The sequence below is a fragment of the Podarcis filfolensis genome (assembly GCF_964270895.1).
Source record: "Podarcis filfolensis genome assembly, chromosome: 14".
Classification (NCBI taxonomy): Eukaryota; Metazoa; Chordata; class Lepidosauria; order Squamata; family Lacertidae; genus Podarcis; species Podarcis filfolensis.
Genome location: NC_139616.1, coordinates 42,591,087 through 42,612,329, shown reverse-complemented (window position 1 = coordinate 42,612,329; position 21,243 = coordinate 42,591,087). Strand labels below are relative to the sequence as shown.

The 21,243-nt window shown below is 46.2% G+C and overlaps 1 protein-coding gene across 1 annotated transcript in view; it reads left to right on the top strand.

Annotated features, from left to right (window-relative positions):
* The window catches only part of POLR3E (RNA polymerase III subunit E), a 36,485-nt gene that overhangs the window by 8,684 nt on the left and 6,558 nt on the right, over window positions 1-21,243 (top strand). Inside the window, exons 8-18 of the mRNA XM_083585698.1 lie at window positions 1,154-1,203; window positions 3,331-3,450; window positions 5,095-5,180; window positions 5,833-5,877; window positions 6,478-6,569; window positions 7,369-7,489; window positions 8,313-8,394; window positions 9,177-9,236; window positions 10,606-10,763; window positions 13,042-13,106; window positions 14,583-15,073. Of these exons, the coding sequence (XP_083441824.1) occupies window positions 1,154-1,203; window positions 3,331-3,450; window positions 5,095-5,180; window positions 5,833-5,877; window positions 6,478-6,569; window positions 7,369-7,489; window positions 8,313-8,394; window positions 9,177-9,236; window positions 10,606-10,763; window positions 13,042-13,106; window positions 14,583-15,073 (1,370 nt within the window). The remainder of the gene's footprint in view (window positions 1-1,153; window positions 1,204-3,330; window positions 3,451-5,094; window positions 5,181-5,832; window positions 5,878-6,477; window positions 6,570-7,368; window positions 7,490-8,312; window positions 8,395-9,176; window positions 9,237-10,605; window positions 10,764-13,041; window positions 13,107-14,582; window positions 15,074-21,243) is intronic.

The window sequence follows — 21,243 nt, the reverse complement described above, 5'->3', positions numbered from 1 at the left end:
CAGGCTCCTCTTTTAGGGTGCAAACGGCTACAGTCTTGGACGACTCCAAAAGTGTGTTTGTGGAGGATCATCCCATCAAGTGAAAACTCAGTGATGAATATATATTGCACACAGAGCTGGAAGCTATATACGAAAGAACAAATTGTTGTTATCATTGTTACTAACGTTTATATTGTGTCCTTGCTCTCAAGGGAGGGTGGGTGGCTATTGCTTTTGTGTTAATAATAATAATAATAATAATAATAATTATTATTATTATTATTTATTATTTGTACCCCGCCCATCTGGCTGGGTTTCCCCAGCCACTCTGGGCGGCTTCCAACAAATATTAAAAATACATTAAAATGTCACACATTAAAAACTTCCCTGAACAGGGCTGCCTTCAGATGTCTTCTAAATGTTAGGTAGTTGTTTACCTCTTTGACATCTGATGGGAGGGCGTTCCACAGGGCAGGCGCCACTACTGAGAAGGCCCTCTGCCTGGTTCCCTGTAGCTTTGCTTCTTGCAATGAGGGAACCGCCAGAAGGCCCTCGGCGCTGGACCTCAGCGTCCGGGCAGAACAATGTGGGTGGAGACGCTCCTTCAGGTCTACTTCTTTTGGATCTCCCAGAAACAGCAAATTGGTCCCTATAGGGAAGCAAAAACGGTAGATTAGATAGGCCTGTGGTCTGATCCAAGAGGGCTCTTATATCAGGGGTGGGTATCTTCAGACTCGGGGGCCAGGTGTGACTCTGTATGCTCTCGAGATTCTCCTCAGGCCTCAACCCTCACATGCCCCTGCTTTGAACCCCCAAGCATATTTGTCTGGTTGGGGCATATTCTGGCTTGTTGGGGTGGAAGATGTGAAGAGGGATGTGTGAATGTGTGTTGCCTACCATGTACCAAAGTCAACATTTACATTTGCTGCTTTGCCCTTTCTTGGCCCCTGATCCTTCCCACCACCAGCATGTGGCCCTCAGGAGCCCATTCAGAATGGAAAGCGGCCCTTGGGCTGAAACTTAAGTCCCCCCACCCCTGTCGTGAGGTTCCCCTGGCAACTCCAGAAAATGTAATGGCATCTATCTTGGAGATCGCACATCCCTGCCTGGAGAAATGTTGGCTGTCAAGGCATTTTGGTAGTGATTTTCATGCTTCCCTCCCCCTTGTTAACAGCTGGCGATTCTTCCCAGGATGAAGCAGAAGAAGACGTCAAGCAGATCACGGTAGGCCCAAACTCCCTATTTAGCAGCACTTCAGAATCTGTAGCCTAGAAATGTATATAGGAAGCTGCTTTGTACCAGCTTGGACTATTTGTTTATCTAACCCAGTAATGCCTTCTCTGACTGGCAGCTTCTTTAACTGGAGAAGCTGGGGACTGAAGCTGCGACATTCTGCCACAGAGCTAAGGCCTCTGCCTTTTTAAACTCCCTGTGTTTCTTTAACCAAGAGTGGCAAAACTACAACTCTTCCAGATGTAAGGAACATAGGAACCTGCCTTATGCCATGTCAGACCATTGGTTCATCAAGCTCAGGAGTGCCTACACTGGCTGGCAGCAGCTCTCCAGGGTTTGGGGCAGGGGATATTCCTAGCCTTACCTGGAGATGCCGGGGATTGAACCAGGGACCTTCCGCATGCAAGACAGATGTTCTACTGCTGAGCTGAAGACCTTCGCCTTGCTCTTGCACTACAACTCTCATAATCCCTGGCCCTTGGGCCATGCTGTCTGGGACCGAGTCCACTAGTGACTGGAGGCTACAGCTTCCTTGCTTTAAGGCTGTGCTTCTCAAACTTGGGTCCTCAGCTGCTGTTGGACTACAACTCCCATCATCCCAAGCTAGCTGGACCAGTGGTCAGGGATGATGGGAGTTGTAATCCAACAACAGCTAGGAGACCCAAGTTTGAGAAAAGCTGCTAAGGAATGCAGTTGGCGGGGGGGGGGCATTAAACCCAACCTTTCAAACCTATTTCCTTGATTAGTTGAGTCTCGTCTTCCCTTTACTATCAGTCGCATCCCTTTTTCTAACTTCCTGGCCTCCCACAAGTCTTCTTTTGACTCTCCCTTCGCCAGAGAGCCATCTTGAGTATGCTAGGACAGTGTCCTTCTAGACCAGCCTTTCTCAACCTGTCGGTCCCCAGATGTTGTTGAACTACAACTCCCACCACCCCAGCTAGCAAGGCCAGAGCTCAGGGATGATGGGAGTTGTAGTCCAACAACATCTGGGGACCCACAGGTTGAGAACCGCTGTTCTAGACAATGTCCTTCAGCACCATCCCCAGATGTTGTTGGACTATGACTCCCATCGTTCACAGCAATTGTAGCCCACAGCCAGGGATCATGGGAGTTGTCGTCCAAACAGCGCTTGCGGACGCAGCGTTGAAGAACGCTGGTCTAGGAAATCTCCTTGGGCTCCCCCCTCCAGCTGTGTGCTTCCTAACATGTGCATGCCCACATACATGCACAGAGACACATCTCCACCCCCTCTGCTTCCTTATCCTCTTCACACTCGAGCATATAGTCCTATATCTCTGGGCGTCACCGCTTCAGACAAGGAAGCGAGGGATCTCGTAATGCTGTTCAGTGCCTTTCGCCCTGCACATAGAAAACTTGGTGTGATGCCTCGGTCTGCATAAAAGGACTGTGAAAGAATCTGGAAATAATTCATAGGTGAGAACAGCGTAGGAAAGCAGAGGCAAGTCGTGTCCATATCAGCCATGAGGAACTCTTTTCCTTCCAGAAAACAGGAGTAATAACAGGTGGAGCTGTGAAAAAGTGAAAGCAGTGGCTCCGGCCGCAGCTGCAATGCCAGTAATTTTGGTTGGCATTCTTATTTTTTTAATTGTATGTTCTTTATTGAAGAATAAAAATCACAGAATTACAAGTGCACAGAGTAAGTGAAGACACAAAGAAGAAGAAGAAACAAGAAATAGTGCCCATGTAGAAAACCAAACAGAAGGAAAAAGAAAAAATATATTGTGTACATTACAAAAAGGGGGGGGGATTGCTATTGTAGTTCACCAGACCTCATGGTATTTATAAAAATGAATTTCAAATATTGTTAGTCATGTCGATTGTCTCTATCACCTTCTGCCAGAATTTTTTCCATGTAGGACATTGTACAAATAAATGTTTTAGGGAAGAAGTATCCCAGTTGCAGCTAGATGTCTTAGAGACATTCCTTTCAAAAACAAGCTTTCTGGCTTCAGTGCATTTTTTATTCCTTGCGTACCACTGTGGACTCAGAGAGGATTTCCATACATGGGATTGGGGGGTTGGACTAGGTTTCTTCTGTCTGACATTTTTGGTGCTTGGATCCTGTGGCTAATTGTGGGGAAATGACACCTTTTCCAGGTCAGGTTTTCCCGCCCCGAGTCGGAACAGGCCCGGCAACGTCGGGTTCAGTCTTACGAGTTCCTGCAGAAGAGACAGGCGGAGGAGAACTGGGCTCACTTACATTACTACGGTTTAAAGGTAGGTGTGTAGGCACATGTACTTGTGTTTCTGCTGCAAAAGTGGATATGCTAAATATGCACGGTGAGTTTTACATTTTACGCTGCCCCCTTTGCAATAAACAGAGCTGCAGTTGCATGCAGTCGGGTCTCAGGCCTCGATCGATTGAAGGCCACTGGACTAGACTAACTCTCAGGGTCCCTGTGATACTGGCAACCTGTTCCTGTGAAAGTTTTACTTCTCTGTTTGGGGCAGCTGCATATTCCTGCATTGCAGAGGGTTGGACTAGATGACTCTCAGGCTCCCTTCCAACTCTATGATTATGTTGTCTTTTCGGCACCTGCTAAAGATGTCCTCCTTTCAACAAACCACCTAAGGTCTTTATCCCAGCGGGTATCTGTCTCAGACATGAGCTGGTTTTACATAGGCGCCGTCGTCGTTTTGAATTGTTTTTACATATGCAAATGTTTTAGCTGCTTTTATTTATTTTTCCCCCGTTCTAAATTTATTTATTCAAAGATGTATAAAAATACACATCCATTGCAAAGTATATATATATTTTTATAACATGCTGAGATAAAACAGCTACTTAGTCTAAAAGGGAACAAAGTCAGAAGGAGGAAAAGACAAGGAAAGTTTAAAGCTAAAGAAAGGGAAAGCGAGAGAAAAGGAAAAGAAAGAAAAAAACTAAAGATAAAAAAGAATGTTATACTGTAACTTTTTTATATTGTGACGTGGATTGCTTCAAGATGGGAAGCCATTAATAAGTGAAATAAATATAAAATATAGTGCGTTTTCTTGAATACATTAGAGATTAGTTCCAAGGAAGCCTAAGTAATAATAATAATAATAATAATAATAATAAATTTTATTTATATCCCGCCCTCCCCAGCCGAAGCTGGGCTCAGGGCGGCTAACAACAATAAAACAATACAAAAGTACAACACAAACAACGCTCTAAAATCATTCATTATAAAATGAATACTTCTGTAATACTTCTACAGTGTTTTTTTCCTCTCCCCCTTTTTATAGTCCCTTTTGGTGGTGATTTGGGGAGAGGGGACTAAAGACTGGATGGCCAGGGCAGTGCTTCGCACGCTATATTATGTGATGGACTGACATTCCCCCCCACCACACAATTGTGCCAAGGGACCAGTTCACTTGGTAGACCATGAGACTCTTAATCTCTGGGTTGCAGGTTTGAGCCCCACGTTGGGCAAAACCATTCCTGCATTGCAGGGGCTTGGACTATATTACCCTCACGGTCCCTTCCAGCTCTGCAGTTCTATGATTTCCATGATCTTTGAAACATTCCACCAAACCTGGACTGTGGTGGAGTTACTGCAACCAAAAGCCGGTGGCTCGTGGACCAGCACTGGAGTAAGAGTTGTGTGACACAGGAAGTGTCCATATACTTCTGGTTTTCTCAGTGCATCCAACAGGACTTGAAATTTGTGGGGGAAAGCTTTGCTTTCAAAACCCTTACAAGTCTGTCTTACAGCAATTTGAGGGGAATGCCAGCTATTCTGTTTCATATTATACGGGAGAAATGTGGAGCACAGCAGGGGTCTGAGCAGTTGTTCAGAGTATCCCTTAAGTCTCTAAAGATTGCTTGGAATCTGTACCCCATCATGAATCTTGGGCTTCTCACCCCTGCTTTCCCAGGACAGCCGTTCCGAACACGAGCGCCAGTATTTGTTTAGTCAAGGTCACGGCATGGCTGGGAACACGGAATTAATTAAATCTCCAAGGTAAAGGTCTTTTAATTCCTCAAATTGTTTCGTTGGGGGCAGTTCTGAAGTGGGGGGCTCACAAGCGCACTTTTAATGCATTTTTTATTAGCATGGGAAATGGCATGCCTACAGTCCCCCTCCCCCCTGCATTTAATAAATTCCAGGCCTGACAAAAAGCTTGTATACGTAGACTTTCTGCCGGCTTTTCCACCTCTGCAAAGTTAAATGGCCAATTCACAATGCCTTGGGCCTCATTCTAGCACTGCTACCATCTCCCCAGATGATGTTTGCTGCTGTTGCTTTCTCACAGCTGTTCCCCTAGGCCTCAAATGAGCTGTGCTGGCAGGTTTCGTGTTCCTTGTGTGTGGGAAGGCAAAATGGAAGATGAGTTTCTTTTTTTAAAAAATGTATTTTTATTAAAGATTTTCTTGATTTACAAAGGTATGTGCAATGTCTCTCGGGAGATGAGTTTCTGAATGAAGATTCCCTAGACTGGGGGAGGGGGGGGCTAGTCAACCTGGTGCCCTTCAGATATTTCTGACCACAATTCCCATCAGCCCTTGTCATCTGCCACCCCAACAAGGGATCATGGGAGTTGTTGTCCAGGCCGCCATGTTGGCTATCCCTTCTCTAGGCAAGCAATATGACCTATTCTTTCTCTTTCCCGCAGTGAGTACTTGATGATGCTGGTGCCTCCGAGTGTGGAAGATGAAAAGTAAGTAAGCCAAGGGCCACATTCTGTTCTGACCCATCTTCCAGGGGCCACATGCCAGGAGTGGGCGGGGCCTGTGGCAAAAGTGGGCGGGGCAGCAAATGCAAATTTTGCTTTCTACCCAGGCATTCTTCACATCCAGGGGAGCAAGAGGCATTAGAGTTTTCAGGGACACTTTCTAGGCAGGCAAAACAAATCAGGCAAAGGGGGCGTTTCTGTGAAGCTGACCTGTTCCCATTTGTAATAACCATGGTCGCATCTCCTGCTCCCACATCCCGCCCCCCGCCCCCCAAATCTGGGCTGATTGGTTTCTCCCAAGCCAATATGGTGTAGTTGTTAAGAGTGGGGGACCAGGGTTCAAGTCCCCACTTGGCCATGCAGCTAACTGGGTAACCTGTAACCAATTGCTCGGCGTAACCTACTTTGCAGGGTTGTTGCGAGGGTGGAAAGGGGAGGGGGAGAGCCACGTATGTCGCCTTGAGCTCCTTGGATTATAAATGAAATAAAACTCTTGCTGAAATGGGGAGGGCAGCTTTCCATAAATCTCCAAACCTCAGTTATCTGTGGTGGTTTCCCAAATCGTACCTTTCTTTCCTTACGTAGGGACAAGCCTGTAGCCCCAAGTAATGTGCTTTCCATGGCTCAACTGAGGACTCTGCCCCTTGCGGACCAGATCAAGATCTTGATGAGAAACGGTATGCTGTTTGACATTACGCAACTCAGGCAGCCTCTGTGAACTCCTTTGACTTCCTGCGTTACCAGCCCCTCCTGCTCCCTCTTCCTGGTTAATGGATGCAGTCTGCCATATTAAACAGGGAGACACCGGGCCCCGCCTGAAATACATAGTTAAAGCAGTATCTTGCCGCTAGAAGCAGTCATGGCTCCCCTCCCACAGCAAAGAATATTGGGAACTGTAGTTTGTTAAGGGTGCTGAGAGTTGCTAGGAGACTCCTATTCTCCTGGCAGAGCTAGAATTTCCATTCCTCTTCCCGGGAATTGTTGCTCTGTGAAGGGGAATAAGGGTCTCCCAAGAACTACAAACTACAGCTCCCAGGATTCACTGGGGGAAGCTGGGATAGCTCAGGCAGTAAGAGCATGAGACTCTTCTCAGGGCTGTGGGTTCGAGCCCCATGTCGGGCAAAAGATTTCTGCATTACTGGGGGTTCTTTCAACTCTTCAGGTCTATGATTCTAGGATGGTTTAAAGTGGTCTGATGATGCTTTAAATGTACTAGGGCAGATGGGCCGTATTTCACTGCTTGCAATTATTTGCTCTCTTATCCTATGAACGTTTACCTTCAACCAGAGATTGGAAAGCCTGCAGACATCCAGATAATTGCTAGACTCCAGCTCCCATCAGCCCCAGCTGGCATGGCCAAGGACAATGGGATTTGCAGTCCAGCAACGTCTAGAAGGCCACCGGGACTCCATCCTTGACTTAGGTATTTGAATCTCTAAGGATTATTTGCATTTTCTGCTTTCCCCCCTTCTGCAGTGAAGGTCATCGCTTTTGCAAACCTGATGAGCCTCTTGGCTTCTGGGACGGATCCTACGGCAGCCTTGCGGTGCATACAGCAGGTGGCGCTGTTGGTGCAGGGAAACTGGGTTGTGAAAAGGTAAAAATGCCTTTTGTTCTTGAGGGACTCACCCCTTGCAAAGAACGCCAGTCTGTTGTTTGAATTACGGCAGCTCTTATTCTTGTTGCTGCTGTTTTTTTTTACAGTGATATAAACACAATGCAAAGCATGACAGTTTGTTAATGCGAGACAAGGGTGTATTGCTTGTGTACCCATTGCATATTTTCAAGCTGGCTCCTTGTTGGATACAAACCATGCACCTGAGTTATGTGGGATCATAAACAGTGACTCCCGGCACCCAAAGATCTCAGGGATCAGGCAGGGATATAAGCAATCAGGTGACCCTTGAAGTATCCTGGACCAAAGTTGTTAATGGCCTTGTAAGTGAATGCAAGGATCTTGGAACCTCATGCAAGAGTTGTGCAATTGTATCAGAATTCTCCTTGGGAGTTTCTGATCAGAGGGAACCGCTTGTACGTAGACCTTAGAACCACTTCTTCCTCCTCCTCCTCCTCCTCCTCCTCTTCTTTTCTTTTCAAATTTAGTTTTAAAGTTATTTACTACACCGTCATTGCACACAACTGCATTTCACACACCTTTCTGGTTCTTTCAAAACCCTGGCAAATAGAAACCGGTCGTGTCACATGCAGTTCTATGTAGCTTTCACTATTGTGAAATTCTTTCCGGCTTTAATATATACAAAGCGTTTTGGTTTCTCCTTGGAATGCCTTTAGCTGGTGGCTTGCAATCCCAGGCAACGTTTCAAGGTACCATGGGATGGGTGCCCGGAATTTCTGTACATGTGTTATTATTGGGTCGCACTGTGGTGTCCTGCGGCTAATAAATGGTTTGTCTTCAACAGCGATGTCCTCTATCCAAAAGATACCTCCAGCCCGCACAGTGGGGTCCCGGCGGAAGTGCTCTGCAGAGGAAGGGATTTTGTTGTGAGTATTAAAAAAAACAAGAAAGTCAAATATTCCTTTGGCTGCAACAGCATTGCAAAGAAGTTTAGGAAATCTGTTTGCCCACTTGAACATTTATTTTCTCAAGTCCAGAAACCCTTGGAAGCCACCCAACACAAAATGTGTGTTCTCTACCAGCCCTGCGCTTGTTTTGTTTTGTTTTTTAAGTGTTCAGAAGCATTGGGGCAGTGGGCAGGGGTTGTTGGTCCCTCCCAGACCTCCATACAAGGCTCACTCCTTGTCCAACTTTCACTCGGCACTTTGGCAGGTGCTCGCCAGATTGAAATGTATGTTTGCCCTGGCAAGCACACCTGTGGGTTCCTGCTTGTGTTAATCATTTGAGGTTTAAAATTGGAGGGGGGGGAGAGCTTAGGATGGAATCCAGCACAGCAAGACCATTGTTCTGTCAGCACAAGGATTTCTGCTTGTTCAACAGAACATTTGGGCCCCCCCCTCTTGTTGGTGTGTCCCCTTCAATCTATCTGTCCAAGAATTTCCCCCAACCCTCTTGAGCAGCATTGGGTGGGAGGAAGGTGTCTTGTTGCGTAAGAGGAAATCCTTAAATTGGTTAACCGTTTTTTGCCCAGGGGAGGCCTTTACTTGCTTCCAGACTGGAGATTCAGTACATCAGGTTCAACAGCAGTTCCCTCATATTAACAGTTGTGCTTTTTTTAAGACTGCGGCTGTATTCACACTGGAGAACGGCCTCTTTTTAATACGATGGTGTCCTTCTCTCCCCTTCCCATGGCGTTTTCCCTCCTCAGATGTGGAAGTTTACACAAGACCGCTGGGTAGTTCGGAAGGAAGTAGCGACAGTTACAAAAGTGAGTTCCTTTTATAGTTCTTTTGCTTCGTTCGGGACACTCATCTTGGTTCAACCTTCTGTTTTCAATCCAGGGCTTTGATAACTTCTTTCAAACCATTCAGTATATGGTGAGCCTCCTGCCCCATAGCAGAGTGGTGAAAGGGGCCTACAGTTTTATAGAGGAGAGCTATAAAGAATTGGGCCTTGCTGATCTCCCCCCCTTGCTATGGTCTGAGGAGAAAGCTGTTCTCTGGGTCTTGAACCTCCTTGCCAAGATGTCTTCCCCCAAAAGGGAACAAAAAAATCCACAGAAAATTTGCAACCGTGACAAATCACACAGATAATGCATGCTTGTTGCTAAAGCGTTTTGTCATGCACTCTCACATACGCAACGTTATTATTATTATTTTTAAATCATCAGGCCTAGGTAAACTCGGCCCTCCAGATGTTTTGGGACTACAATTCCCATCATCCCTGACCACTGGTCCTGTTAGCTAGGGATCATGGGATTTGTAGTACCAAAACATCTGGCAGGCCAAGTTTGCCTATGCCTGATTCAAAACAATCTGCTGCATCTTTTGGTACTGTGTCATCAGGGTTGACCCTTCCAAAACATCAACTTCGCTGCTACCGGTAAATATCCAGTTGATGGTTTGAAAGGAACAGTCGGGTTTTCCCCTTGCAGTGAATTCTTGTCACGTCCCTACCGCAGGTGTGCAGGAAGGGTCCCTTAATTTTGCACGCACACACCACAACGCCACGGGGTAGGAATCGGATTAATATGCATGAGGCTTAGAGGAGCATGTTTCCGCTTCTGAATAGTTTGCGGTGCATTTTTGTTATTTATTTAATTTTTACTAGAATTTTATTTACAACATAACACAAACCCCCCACCCCCCAATACACCAATCCACCCTCATGAAACGTGAACATAACATACAGTGAACATAACATACAACAATACAAACAACCAAATGAAAGACTTCCTTTATTCTGAACCTGGCCTCCTTATTTACTTCTTATAAACTGTTTCCTTTATGAATAATTATTAAGATTTTTCTAATTATAACTTAAATATCCACAAAGTCTCCTGCATTTTCCTTAAATGAAGCGGCAATTGCTTTGTAGGGGAATTTTGCCTTTCCATTTGTAGATATGCTGGTTTTACGCCCTAAGCATAGGGATTGCACAGGCAAGTTGGAGCTGGTTTATCTATCGGACTTAATGCCTTCTCTGAGTTTCGGCTTCTTGGAGGTGCAGTTTAGCCTCCCATGTTTTTCTTGCGGGGCCACACCCTGGCGCTTTGTGTGGCCGCCGATCTCGTTTAAAAAGGGTTTTGGTTTCTCCTAAGCAGCTGGTTACATATATCTATTGCTTCGTTTGTGCAGCTCGGCCCAGAAGATGTGAAAGATTTCTTGGAGCACATGTCTTTTCTGAGGATAAACAGGGGCTGGGAATTCAAGCTCCGTTACGACGAGGATTTTGTCCAGAAGCACCCAGATGTGGTCCAGAGGCAGCAGATGCTCTGGATGGGCATCCAGGCCAAGTAAATGGTTTGCTTTTCCTTGGGGGTGGGAACAAAACCGAGATGGGAAAGAAAAAAATGCTGGTTTCTCCCTTGCATCTTCACACTACCTGTTGCAGTACAGTTGCGTAAATGGAGGCCGGTTGCTTAGACGGATTTAAGGGTTTATTTTCTGGATCCTATTACATACGCCTGCTTGGGCCTGATCTTATTTACAGCACATGGTGCCAGCAAAATACCTCAGTAACTTGTAAGACCATCTGCGCACTCCCCAAGTTACACTCAGAGACTCATAGTGTTATTGCCAAAAGAGAATAGGCCAAATTGCACATGGTATACTCATCGATCTTTGAATTGGAAAGATTGGTCCAGTATACCTGAAGGAGCGTCTCCACCCCCATCGTTCTGCCCGGACACAGGTCCAGCGCCGAGGGCCTTCTGGCAGTTCCCTCCCTGCGAGAAGCCCAGTTACAGGGAACCAGGTGGAGGGCCTTCCCGATAGTGGTGCCCACCTTGTGGAATGCCCTCCCATCAGATGTCAAAGAGATGAACTACCACCAGACTTTTAGGAGACATCTGAAGGCAGTTCTGTTTAGGGAAGCTTTTAATGTTTAACAGACCAGTGTATTTTAATACTTTGTTGGAAGCCGCCCAGAGTGGCTGGGGAAATGGGCGGGATATAAATAATAAATTATTAGTATAGTTATTTATTATTATTTGCTGAGCAACACAGCTGGGTTGCTCAGACTTTCTGTGACATCACAGCAGCTAAGCCAGTGGCAACTCCAAGAGCCATGGCACTTTCACCTTACCAAACCCCATTGGTGAACATTCTGAGGATAAGCAAGACAGGCAGAGATGTCGGGCCTTGCAAGACCTCAAGGACCGTCTCTCTCTCCCCTCCCCCCCTCCCCACGAACCAACCTGGAACCTGTGTTGTCTGAGGCTCTCTTCTCCATGCTCCCCTCCAAGGGAGTTGGGGAGTGTGGCAACATGAGGACAGGGCCTTTCCAGTGGTGGCTTCCTCCTTGTGCAATGCTCTCCTGCGGAAGGCAAGCCTGGCACCATCCATCCTATATTTATAAGTGCCATACAAAAACATGTCTTTTCACTAATGCTTTGTGGTCGTTAATTAGAGGGTATTAGGTATACCTGTGTTCTCCCCACCACCCTTTTACTGGGGGTGGCTTGTGTTAGACCCACCTTTTTATATACATTATGGATACGTTTTTAGATTCTGTTTCATTTTGGTTTTAATGTTTGCACCGTTTTTCAAATCACTTTTGGTATCTTCCTGTGGAAAAAGTGGCTCTAATAAACGCAAGAAACATAAGCAGCAATAACCAGGTTGGATTCCATGAATACAGACACTCGTCTTCCTTTCCACATCATCGCCAGTCTTCGCAGTTTGCAAAACGTGGCACCAGAGATCTCTTTGGCTTTGTCGACCTGGTGGCCACCAGGTCAATGCAGTCTGCTCTAGCACACCTTGCCTGTTCCCTTACTTGAAAGGCTAGTACATTTGCAAAGCTAAGCAGGGTCCGGTATGGTGTCAAATTGGATGGGGGACCATGTGTTGATTCCTGCATTACAGGGGGTTGGACTAGATGGCCCTCGGGGTCCCTTCTAACTCTGTGATTCTGTGTGGTTCTTTCTGGACTCCACTGCTGAGAATCATAGAATTTTAGGAATCTTGAAATTCACCCAGTCCACTGTGCTGCTCGAGCAAGAATCTGCCACATTGCTGACAGATGCTTAAATACCTCCAGCAGGAGAGACCCGACCACCTCCTGTGGCAGACTCTTCCGCTGGCCGGTGGATCTTACTGTGTTAAGAAATCCCACCTAATCTTGAGCTGCGATCCCGGCAGTTTCCACCCATTGACTCCAGACCTGCCCTCTGGAGCAACAGAAAACAAGTCTCCACCAACATCTACATGGCAAACCCTTTGGTTTTCTTTGCTAAGCAGCTCCTTCAGGCTGCAAAAGTATGATCAGTTTTTAAATGCATTCCTCCATTTGTATTCTCCCCCACATGTAGAAAGCTAGCACATCAGTGCTGGGCCTGAAACCTTTCTTCCTAGACCCTTTTTTGCAGGCTGATGTGGTTCTGTGCAGGAAGGGACATTGCTGTGTGGCTTGGCTATATGTCACAACTCCACAAAGATGTATTTCATTGGGTGCTTGACATTTTCTGGGTTTTTCCTTGAACTGTATGGCGGCGGGATAAGTTGTTAATGTTCGTGATCTGGGTGTAGCTGTTCACAAGGCACTGAAATGCTCCTCCCACCCAATTTCAGGTTGGAGAAAGTCTACAACTTGGCCAAGGAACACGTGGCACCAAAGAAACAAGCTGCACAAGCAGGTGAGCCAACCTGATCGTTTTTATTTTATTGCATTTATATCCCCACTTTTTCTCCCAAGGAGCTCAGGGTGGCGTCTGTGCTTCTCCACCTCCGTCATGCAGTCTTCACAACAGTTCTGTGAGGTAGGATAGGCTGAGAGTGAGTGACTAGCCCGTGGTCACCCAGTGAGGGGGGATTTGAACTCTGGTCTCCCAGATCCCAGTCCAACCATAATGCCACACTGGAAACCAGAGGGTTTGATGCAGATTTTGTAGGTCGATAAGCTCTGTGGACATCTAATGGCTTTTCTGTAAATGGTGATACGCTCTGGTGTCTCCCCCCCTTTTTTTCCTTAACATTAGGGCTAGGCGATATCTGGTTTTCAACATCACAATATATCACCAGCCCAAACATTGCGATATATCAATATATCACCATGTCTGAAATAAGGGTGGGAGTATGTGGAGGTGAACGTGGGCTTGAATTCTCCAAAGGACCGTGTGTGTGTGTGTGTGAGAGAGAGAGAGAGAGAGAGAGAGAGAATAATTCTGGTTTTTTAATCAAATTTATACCCCACCCTTCCAAACAAGTGATAAAACAATAAACATATTTTTTGGGTGGGGGGAACCAACCTAAAGAAAGCATATAAAAAAAATCCTATAGAGATCGAGACTGAGAAAGATTTCAGGCTTGTTGAAAGAGCGGGGACACAAAAGAGACAGCTCCTGTCTAATATTCAAGGGGAGTGCATTCTAAGGGGCAGGCGTCACCACACTAAAAGCCCATCTCCTGCATTGTGCAGAGCAGACCTCCTGATAAGGTGGCATCTGCAGGAGGTCCTCACCTCCTGTGCTCGATTGGGTATATAAGGGGTGAGGCAATCTTTCAGATACAGTGGTACCTTGGTTCTTGAACAGCTTAGTTGACAAACAAATCAGCTCCCAAATGCCGAAAACTTGGAAGTAAATGTTTCAGTTTTCTAACATTTTTTGGAAGCCGAACATCTGATGTGGCTGTCGGCTGTTGGTTCCGGGGCGCCTGCGCCAGTCAGAAGCCGTGCCTTGGTTTCCGAACGCTTTGGGAGTCGAACGGACTTCCGGAACGGATTAAGTTTGAGAACCAAGGTTCCACCGTATTATGTTCCCAAGCTCTGTAGGGCTTTATGCACCAGAACCAGCTGCTTGCACCAGCAGGACTCTACACATATTGTACGCTAGAAACTGACTCTTCTTCCACTAATCCCTTCCCAGGTGTTTTCCTTGGTGTAGTCAAACTTTCTCCCTAGACACCCTACCTTGCTTTTCTTTCTCAGGAACTCTGTGTGGTCTGCCTCCTTCTCACATGTGCTTAATACAAGGCTCTGCAGATGCTGTTGTGTTCCATCTCCCAGCAGCCCCTGCCAACATGGCCTATGGTCAGGGATGGTGGATGAGAGCCAAGGTTTACTCAAACCACGGTTTACCCTCACACCCCTTCTGTTCACTTGTTTTTTGTAGCTGCCCCCTTGCTGGTTTCTGGAGAGCAGCGGGTCAGTCTGGCGAAAGCAAGAGTCAAGCAGACCTACGGGCAGTTGGAGCAGGACTTCCAGAAGCTGAAAGCGGAGGGCAAAGCCAGCCAGGGCACTTGCCCGGTGGACATATTTGGCGTCCGTATAAAAGAGGAGCCCGTGAGCGATGAGGAGCCTATGGACACCTCTGTCTGCGACGGCCTCAATAATGGACTGGCCAACGGCATCCATTCGGAAGAGAACTCTGTGGACTCCGTGAACGGCCTCTTGCCGGTGCAAGAGAGAGTCACGCAAGAACTCAGAGCCTTTGTGGCGGCGACGTTTAAGAAACAGTATGTGCTAACCCTGAACGAGCTCAAACGGTTATTTAATCTCCACGTGGCTAGTCTGCCTCCTGGGAATCTCCTGTTCAGCGGCATTTCCGACAAAATGTTACAGGACATGGTGTTGGACATGGGCTGCAAACAAATTATGGTGCCTGTAAGTGATTTTTCTGCTCCTGTTTTTTGTTTTGTTTTGTTTATAAGTGCCTTTGCAGGCTGTGAGTGGCAGGTTCGATTGATGTGGCAGGGGGCTGGTGGAAGAGGTGGGGTCATGGTATTTCTGTCCATTGGCTTGGCTGCTGTGATGTCATGGAGGTGCTAGGCAGCCACTGTTTGGAAGGGCCCTCATGAGACCTGGTAGCTGGAGTTCTACTTCTGTTTTAATGTGTTGCTGAAATATTATCTGCAGGCTTTTGGATGCAGATCTGTTGTGCAGTTCTAGAGCCTTTTAATGCAAGCTATTGGAGGGGCGATACCTGGTGTTAGAGCAACTGCTTTGCATGCAAAAGATCCCATGTACAGTCTCTGGTATCTCCCTGTTTAAAAGGATCAGTTGTTGTTGGCATCAGTCTTGAGAGACAATGGAGTGCACCTCTGGGGGTGAAGTCAATTCGTTATGTTAGCAACACCAAAGTGACCTTCCTGGGGTGCAATCCCGGGCAGGTGTGTATGGAGGTCCTGGGCTCCCCATGCAACAAACCCTCCCTTTTGGCATCACTGATGTGGTCCAAAGGAAAGCAGAACAATACATTTGGCACCAGTTTGCCTGGCTGCAGGAGTTTCTGGAAGGAGGTATACAAGGCATCATTCAACTATCTCAGGGATTCCATTCCGGATTTGTGCATCCCTTTCTTCTCCCGAAGGAATGCCACAAAGCAGCAGAGGCTGAGGACCAGAGTTTTTTTTCTCCTAGTTAGGCAAAAACTCCATAAAATAGTTTTTAAAATGGCTCAGAAATCTCAAAATCCTTCAAGCATTAAGTCCTTTTAGGCCAGGGGCAGGGAACCTCTGGCTCACCAAATGTTGGACTCCAATTCCCCTCGGCCCCATCCAGCATTGTCAGTACTTGGGGATGGTAGTTGTTGTTGTCCAGTGATATCTGGGAGGCCAGCGGTTCCCCAGCCCTGCTTGAGGCAAAGACTGCTCAGAATAGGTGAGTTCTGAAGGCCCACTTAACACCCATATTGTAGCAGCCATATGTAATTCAGTTGGGAGGGAATGCCATGACAGAGGGGCCACCACTGAGAAGACCCTGTCTCATGACTGCCACCCTAAGTGATGTTTCTGATGAGCACAGAAGCAGGGCCTCCAAAGTCAAAGGACACTCCTCTGTACTTAAACATTCTCTCCATCAAAAACTAGCTTAATAGCTTTTTTAAATGGCCTAGTTTTTACAGAGGTGGCAAATTCCATGGGCTTACCCTTTCAGGCTGCAGGTGAGCTCTCATACAAAGGAATGTTTCTCCATGCAACCACCCCACAAACAAAAAATGCCTCCCTGATATGCTAGTTTTCTGTGTGCAGGGAATTTTAATTTATTTATTAAGGAGCATTCCAGTATCTGAGGTCCCCACAGACTTTTAAATCCACCGTTGAAAAAGGCAGGTTTCTCCACTTGTTTAGTTGCATACCCAATACTCCCTCCTGTACTTGCATGTTGTAATTAAAAAATATGCAGAGTTCCTGGACTCGTTTCGTTTGATCTGTAAGGAAGAAGGCGGTGCCCATGATACATAACTGCAGGTAGCTAACTGGAGTGGAACAAATGCCATCTTGTCACAAGGAAGGGTAGCTGATTTGACGGTGTATATCTGTGTCTATAACAGTAATTTAAGGAAGTTACTTGTCTAGCTGGAATAAAACGATCATGGCTTAAAGGCGCTGGCATGTTGGAAGGGAGTGACTATTTCATCGGTCTTTGTTAGTCAGAGCTTTGAGGCATATGCACTTTAAGCTGGGAGAGTTTTATGATGTTCCCTGTGAATGAGATTAATGCTGTTGCCTCTGGATCGCCAGGCACTTCCGCAGCCACAGATGTGATTAAAAAAAATCCCACTGAGTAAACTTTGAAGAAAGCCAGACTCTCTTCTCCGCTTGCAAAGCGACAAACAAGTATTGACAGTTACAAGTATTGAAAGTTGCCTCTTTTTCCATGACCTCCAGGAGCAGGGCTTTTGGCAAGCTGAACCATGGTTCTAAGAAACCAACAAACCCTGGTTATCACTAAGGTTTAAAATGTTATGTCTGCACAGGGCCCTTCTTGGACTGTTTTAAACCAGGATAAAGGACTAGCACATCCCTTTTAAAACATAGGTTTCTGATCTGCCACACTGTCCCTTTCCAATCCTTATATCTCTGCATGCTCTTTGCTCCTTATGTTCTTTATCTCTTTCCATCTCTTTGGATTGTGAGCTGCCTGGGCTGTGGGCAGGATGGGCTTCACTTGGTTAAACAGCTCATTTGTGTAAGGGACTGTATAACCATTGGAATTGGAGAGGACAAGGTTTCAGTTAGCCCACTAAACCGTGTTTAAGGATTGTCATTTATGGTTTACTGTGATGTCACGTCAAACTAGGGGTTTTTTGTAGACCGCAAACCAGCATCAGGACGCTTGGCTTGTAATATTATTATTATTATTATTATTATTATTATTATTATTATTATTATTATTTATACCCTATCCATCTGGCAGGGTTGCCTCAATAACTCTGGGCAGCTTCCAACATAATATAAAAACACAACTAAACATCAAGCAATTAATGCTAACCACGGTTTGGTGTGACTGCTGAGCCATAGTTATGGTTCCAGCCCCTCTTCCTAGAGGTACCCATATCCTAGAAATGAGAGTGAAGGGAAAATGGAAAGACACAAACTATTCTAAACCACTGTTGTATCTCAAACACTCCACAGATAACACCAAAGATTGGTTTGTGCTAACCATAGTTTAGGTTCAAGCCAAAAGTGCAAACAAGTAACAGTTTGCATGGTTTTCCCCCTTCCTCAAAAAATCCCTACGTACTGTGTCAAGTAGTGGGCTTGGTGGATGGAGCAATGACCCAAACCATGACTTGTTGGCTAAGATGTAACGCCCAATTACAGTTTACCCAAGCTCTTGTTTATAAGAGCTTGCTCCACTTCCCAGCTTGGTGGCCACCTGCGTGCCATAATTAGTCATGCAGTTTTGATTCATACATTGCAGCAAGCCACAGTTTGATGTTGCACCTGAATCGTCTTGGAGGCCTGATTCAGGCCTCATGCAAATCTGTAATGGTGGGGAACCAGATAATGCACAGTTCCTGTTCCTATCAGTCCCTGGGGGGGGGGATGATTTGAATTTTTGTCCCAATAACATCTGGAAGGCCACAGGTTCTGTGCCTGTCTGTTCTCCCCACCCGAGTTGGAAAGCTGCTTTTTAAGCAAACCAAAGTTCCCTGGGTCATCTGAACCCCTGGAACTGTGGCTTGTTTAAAATTGGAAGTGAATTCTAGTCTCCTCTTGCTGGCATGGGAAAGGGAAAGGGGAAGCCCAAAGCTTGCTGTGGCTTGTTTAACCTGTTCTAGGTTAAAAATCTAGGAGTGAGGCACAGAAACCTAAAATGAAAAGAAGAAACTTGTTCTGAAAAATGCCAACTAGGTGGATTAACTACAGCTTGCTGTGTTCCTTTAGGAGGAATCTAAAACTTCCAAATTATGTAGGACAGAGTGAAGCATCTTGCACAGTTATTGCTGCCCATCTTGGCACCATTTGAGGTGGCTCCTGAAGAAAGGAACCCAGGTTCCAAAAGGCATTGCACTTTGGAGGAACAGCATTCTTTCCTACTTGAAGCAAGCCAGTATATTTTGGCGCGGTGTCTGAATTGAACCCAAACTGAGCTTGTTTCAAATGCAGGAAGTGAGAGACAAAGGAAGTGGTGCAGTCGAGAGTGTGGTCCTTTCTTTTAGGAGACTGGCGAATTAGATTTATCACATGTCTGCAAAACTGTTGCTATGAACGGTGTTTGTTTTTAACAAGTAGGGGTGGACTCCTTCAGAAAGGCAATAAAACTGATTCACATCATAGCATACAACAGCTCTGGGCACTGCTTGGCCTGGAAACCCATCTTTTTGCCAGTGCGCTGTTAATAGGGAATGAATTCATCTTCTCGTTGCCATGAAAGCAGCTTTAAATATTTTAAGTGCGCAAATTGCCGCTCCTAGTTCCTGGGTGTGTGAGCACGGGGGTAATTCTGGGAGTTGTAGCTTCTTTAGAGTGCTGAGAGTTGATAGGGGACCCCTGTTCCCTTCGCAGAACTACAATTCTGAAGGCAGCCCTGTTTAGGGAAGTTTTTAATGACTGGTGTTTTAATGTACAGTGGTACCTCTGGATGCAAACGGGATCCGTTCCGGAGCCCCGTTCGCATCCTGAGCAGAATGCAACCCGCGTCTGCGCGTGTCGCAATTTGCTGCTTCTACACATGAGCGTGATGTCATTTTGAGCGCATGCACGAGCGGCGAAACCCGGAAGTAACCCGTTCCGTTACTTCTGGGTCGCCACGGAATGCAACCTGAAAACGCTCAACCTGAAGCTACTTTAACCTGAGGTATGACTGTATTTTTAATCTCCTGTTGGAAGCCGCCCAGAGTGGCTGGGGAAACCCAGCCAGATGGGCGGGCTATAAGTCATTAATAATAATAATAACAATAATAACAACAACAAAACAACAACAACAAATTATTGTTGTTATTGTTATAATTACAATTCCCAGAATGGTTTCATCCCTCTTCACAAAAACTCAGAGAATTGTAGTTCTGTGCAGGGAATACAGACCTCCTAAGAACCCTTAAGAAACTACGGCGCCCAGAATTCTTTGAGGGAAGGCGTGACACACCCAGGTTGCAGGTTCAGTCCCCACATGGGACAGCTGCATAGTCCTGTATCAGACTTGGTGACCCTCAGGGTCCCTTCCGACTCTACAATTCTATGATTCTATGGCTGTATAAAGTGGTATGGTACTGATTTAAATGCAGAGTGCAGATGGGAGTAGCGAGGGCCAGCAATAACTGTCTGAGCAACTGTGAAAGGGACTCCCGCTTACTGACAGCGCGTTACCTCCGGGTTTTGCCGCTCGCACATGCGCAGGCGGTCAAAATGACGTCACGTGCATGCGCAGAAGCGGCGAGTCGCGGAACACGCAGTCGCGGGTTGCGTTCGCTTCAGGATGTGAACGGGGCTCCGGAACGGATCCCGTTCGCATCCTGAGGTACCACTGTATCTGGTTAATGTGACTTGCTGGAATATTACAGCTAGGTAAACATACAGGGTTGCAGCCAGCCAGCTTAAGTTTTGCTCAGAGTAAATCCATTAAAATTAACAGACTTAAATTAGTCATGCCCGTTTGTTTGAGTAGGTCTTCTCCGAGTAGGACTAGCGTTGAATCCAACCCATAATCTCTCCATCAGACTATGTGTATAGAAATCATTAGCTATGAAAGAACAGAGGTATTCAAAATCTTTACAGCAAAACGTTCTGCCTTCTGGTGCTCATCACGTTAGAGAAGCTGAAAGTAGACGCCAAAACGTTTTGCTTCAAGATTTTGAATACCTGTTCGTTAGTCACTGTAATAAAGTATATGGTGTTGTTGGTGCTTAATTACATCCTTCCAGGACCCAGAGCAAAGTATGGTGTGATGATGCTTTTAAAAAACTGTTGTTGTGTGTCATGCGTAACATTTGACTCCGAAAAGATTAACAACCTGCTCTTTCCTTTCCCTAATTATAGTGCTCTGGAGGCATTACGGCAGCATTATGTGACTTTTTAGACCATGCCCCAGGTCTAAGCAGAGCTGTAGGCAATCTAAAGCAAATAAATAGGGTGTTTTGTCTCAAGGGGTGTAGGAAACACTTCCCAGCTTCGGCGCTAAGAGTCCTGTTGAGCCCCCACGAGTCTGGTTCAAAAGTTCTGTATTTGTCACCTGCCACCATCTAAGCACATGTCTGACGCGCATGTGCCCAGGCATGAATGAAGGTGACGTAGAAAAGCTTAGACCTCTTCGTCTCCAAGTGCTGGCAAACCTATTTGCTTGGATCCAAGTGGGGTGGCAGTAATACGATCAGAATTGTGGAGGGGTTTTCCTGTGAAAATGATCAGGCACTAGATGCTAAAGCTTTGTGGTGGTTGTTGGGCAGGCTGCAATTGACCGCCCTTTACTTTAAACGCACAGAAGCAAAGTTTGCTATGTAAACAAGTTTTAAGTCCTCCTTATGTCCTCAAGATACAGTCTTACAGGCTTTCCGCTCAACTACTCTCTTGCCAGGGGATACCGAGTTGTTGTTCTTCCTGCATTAAGTT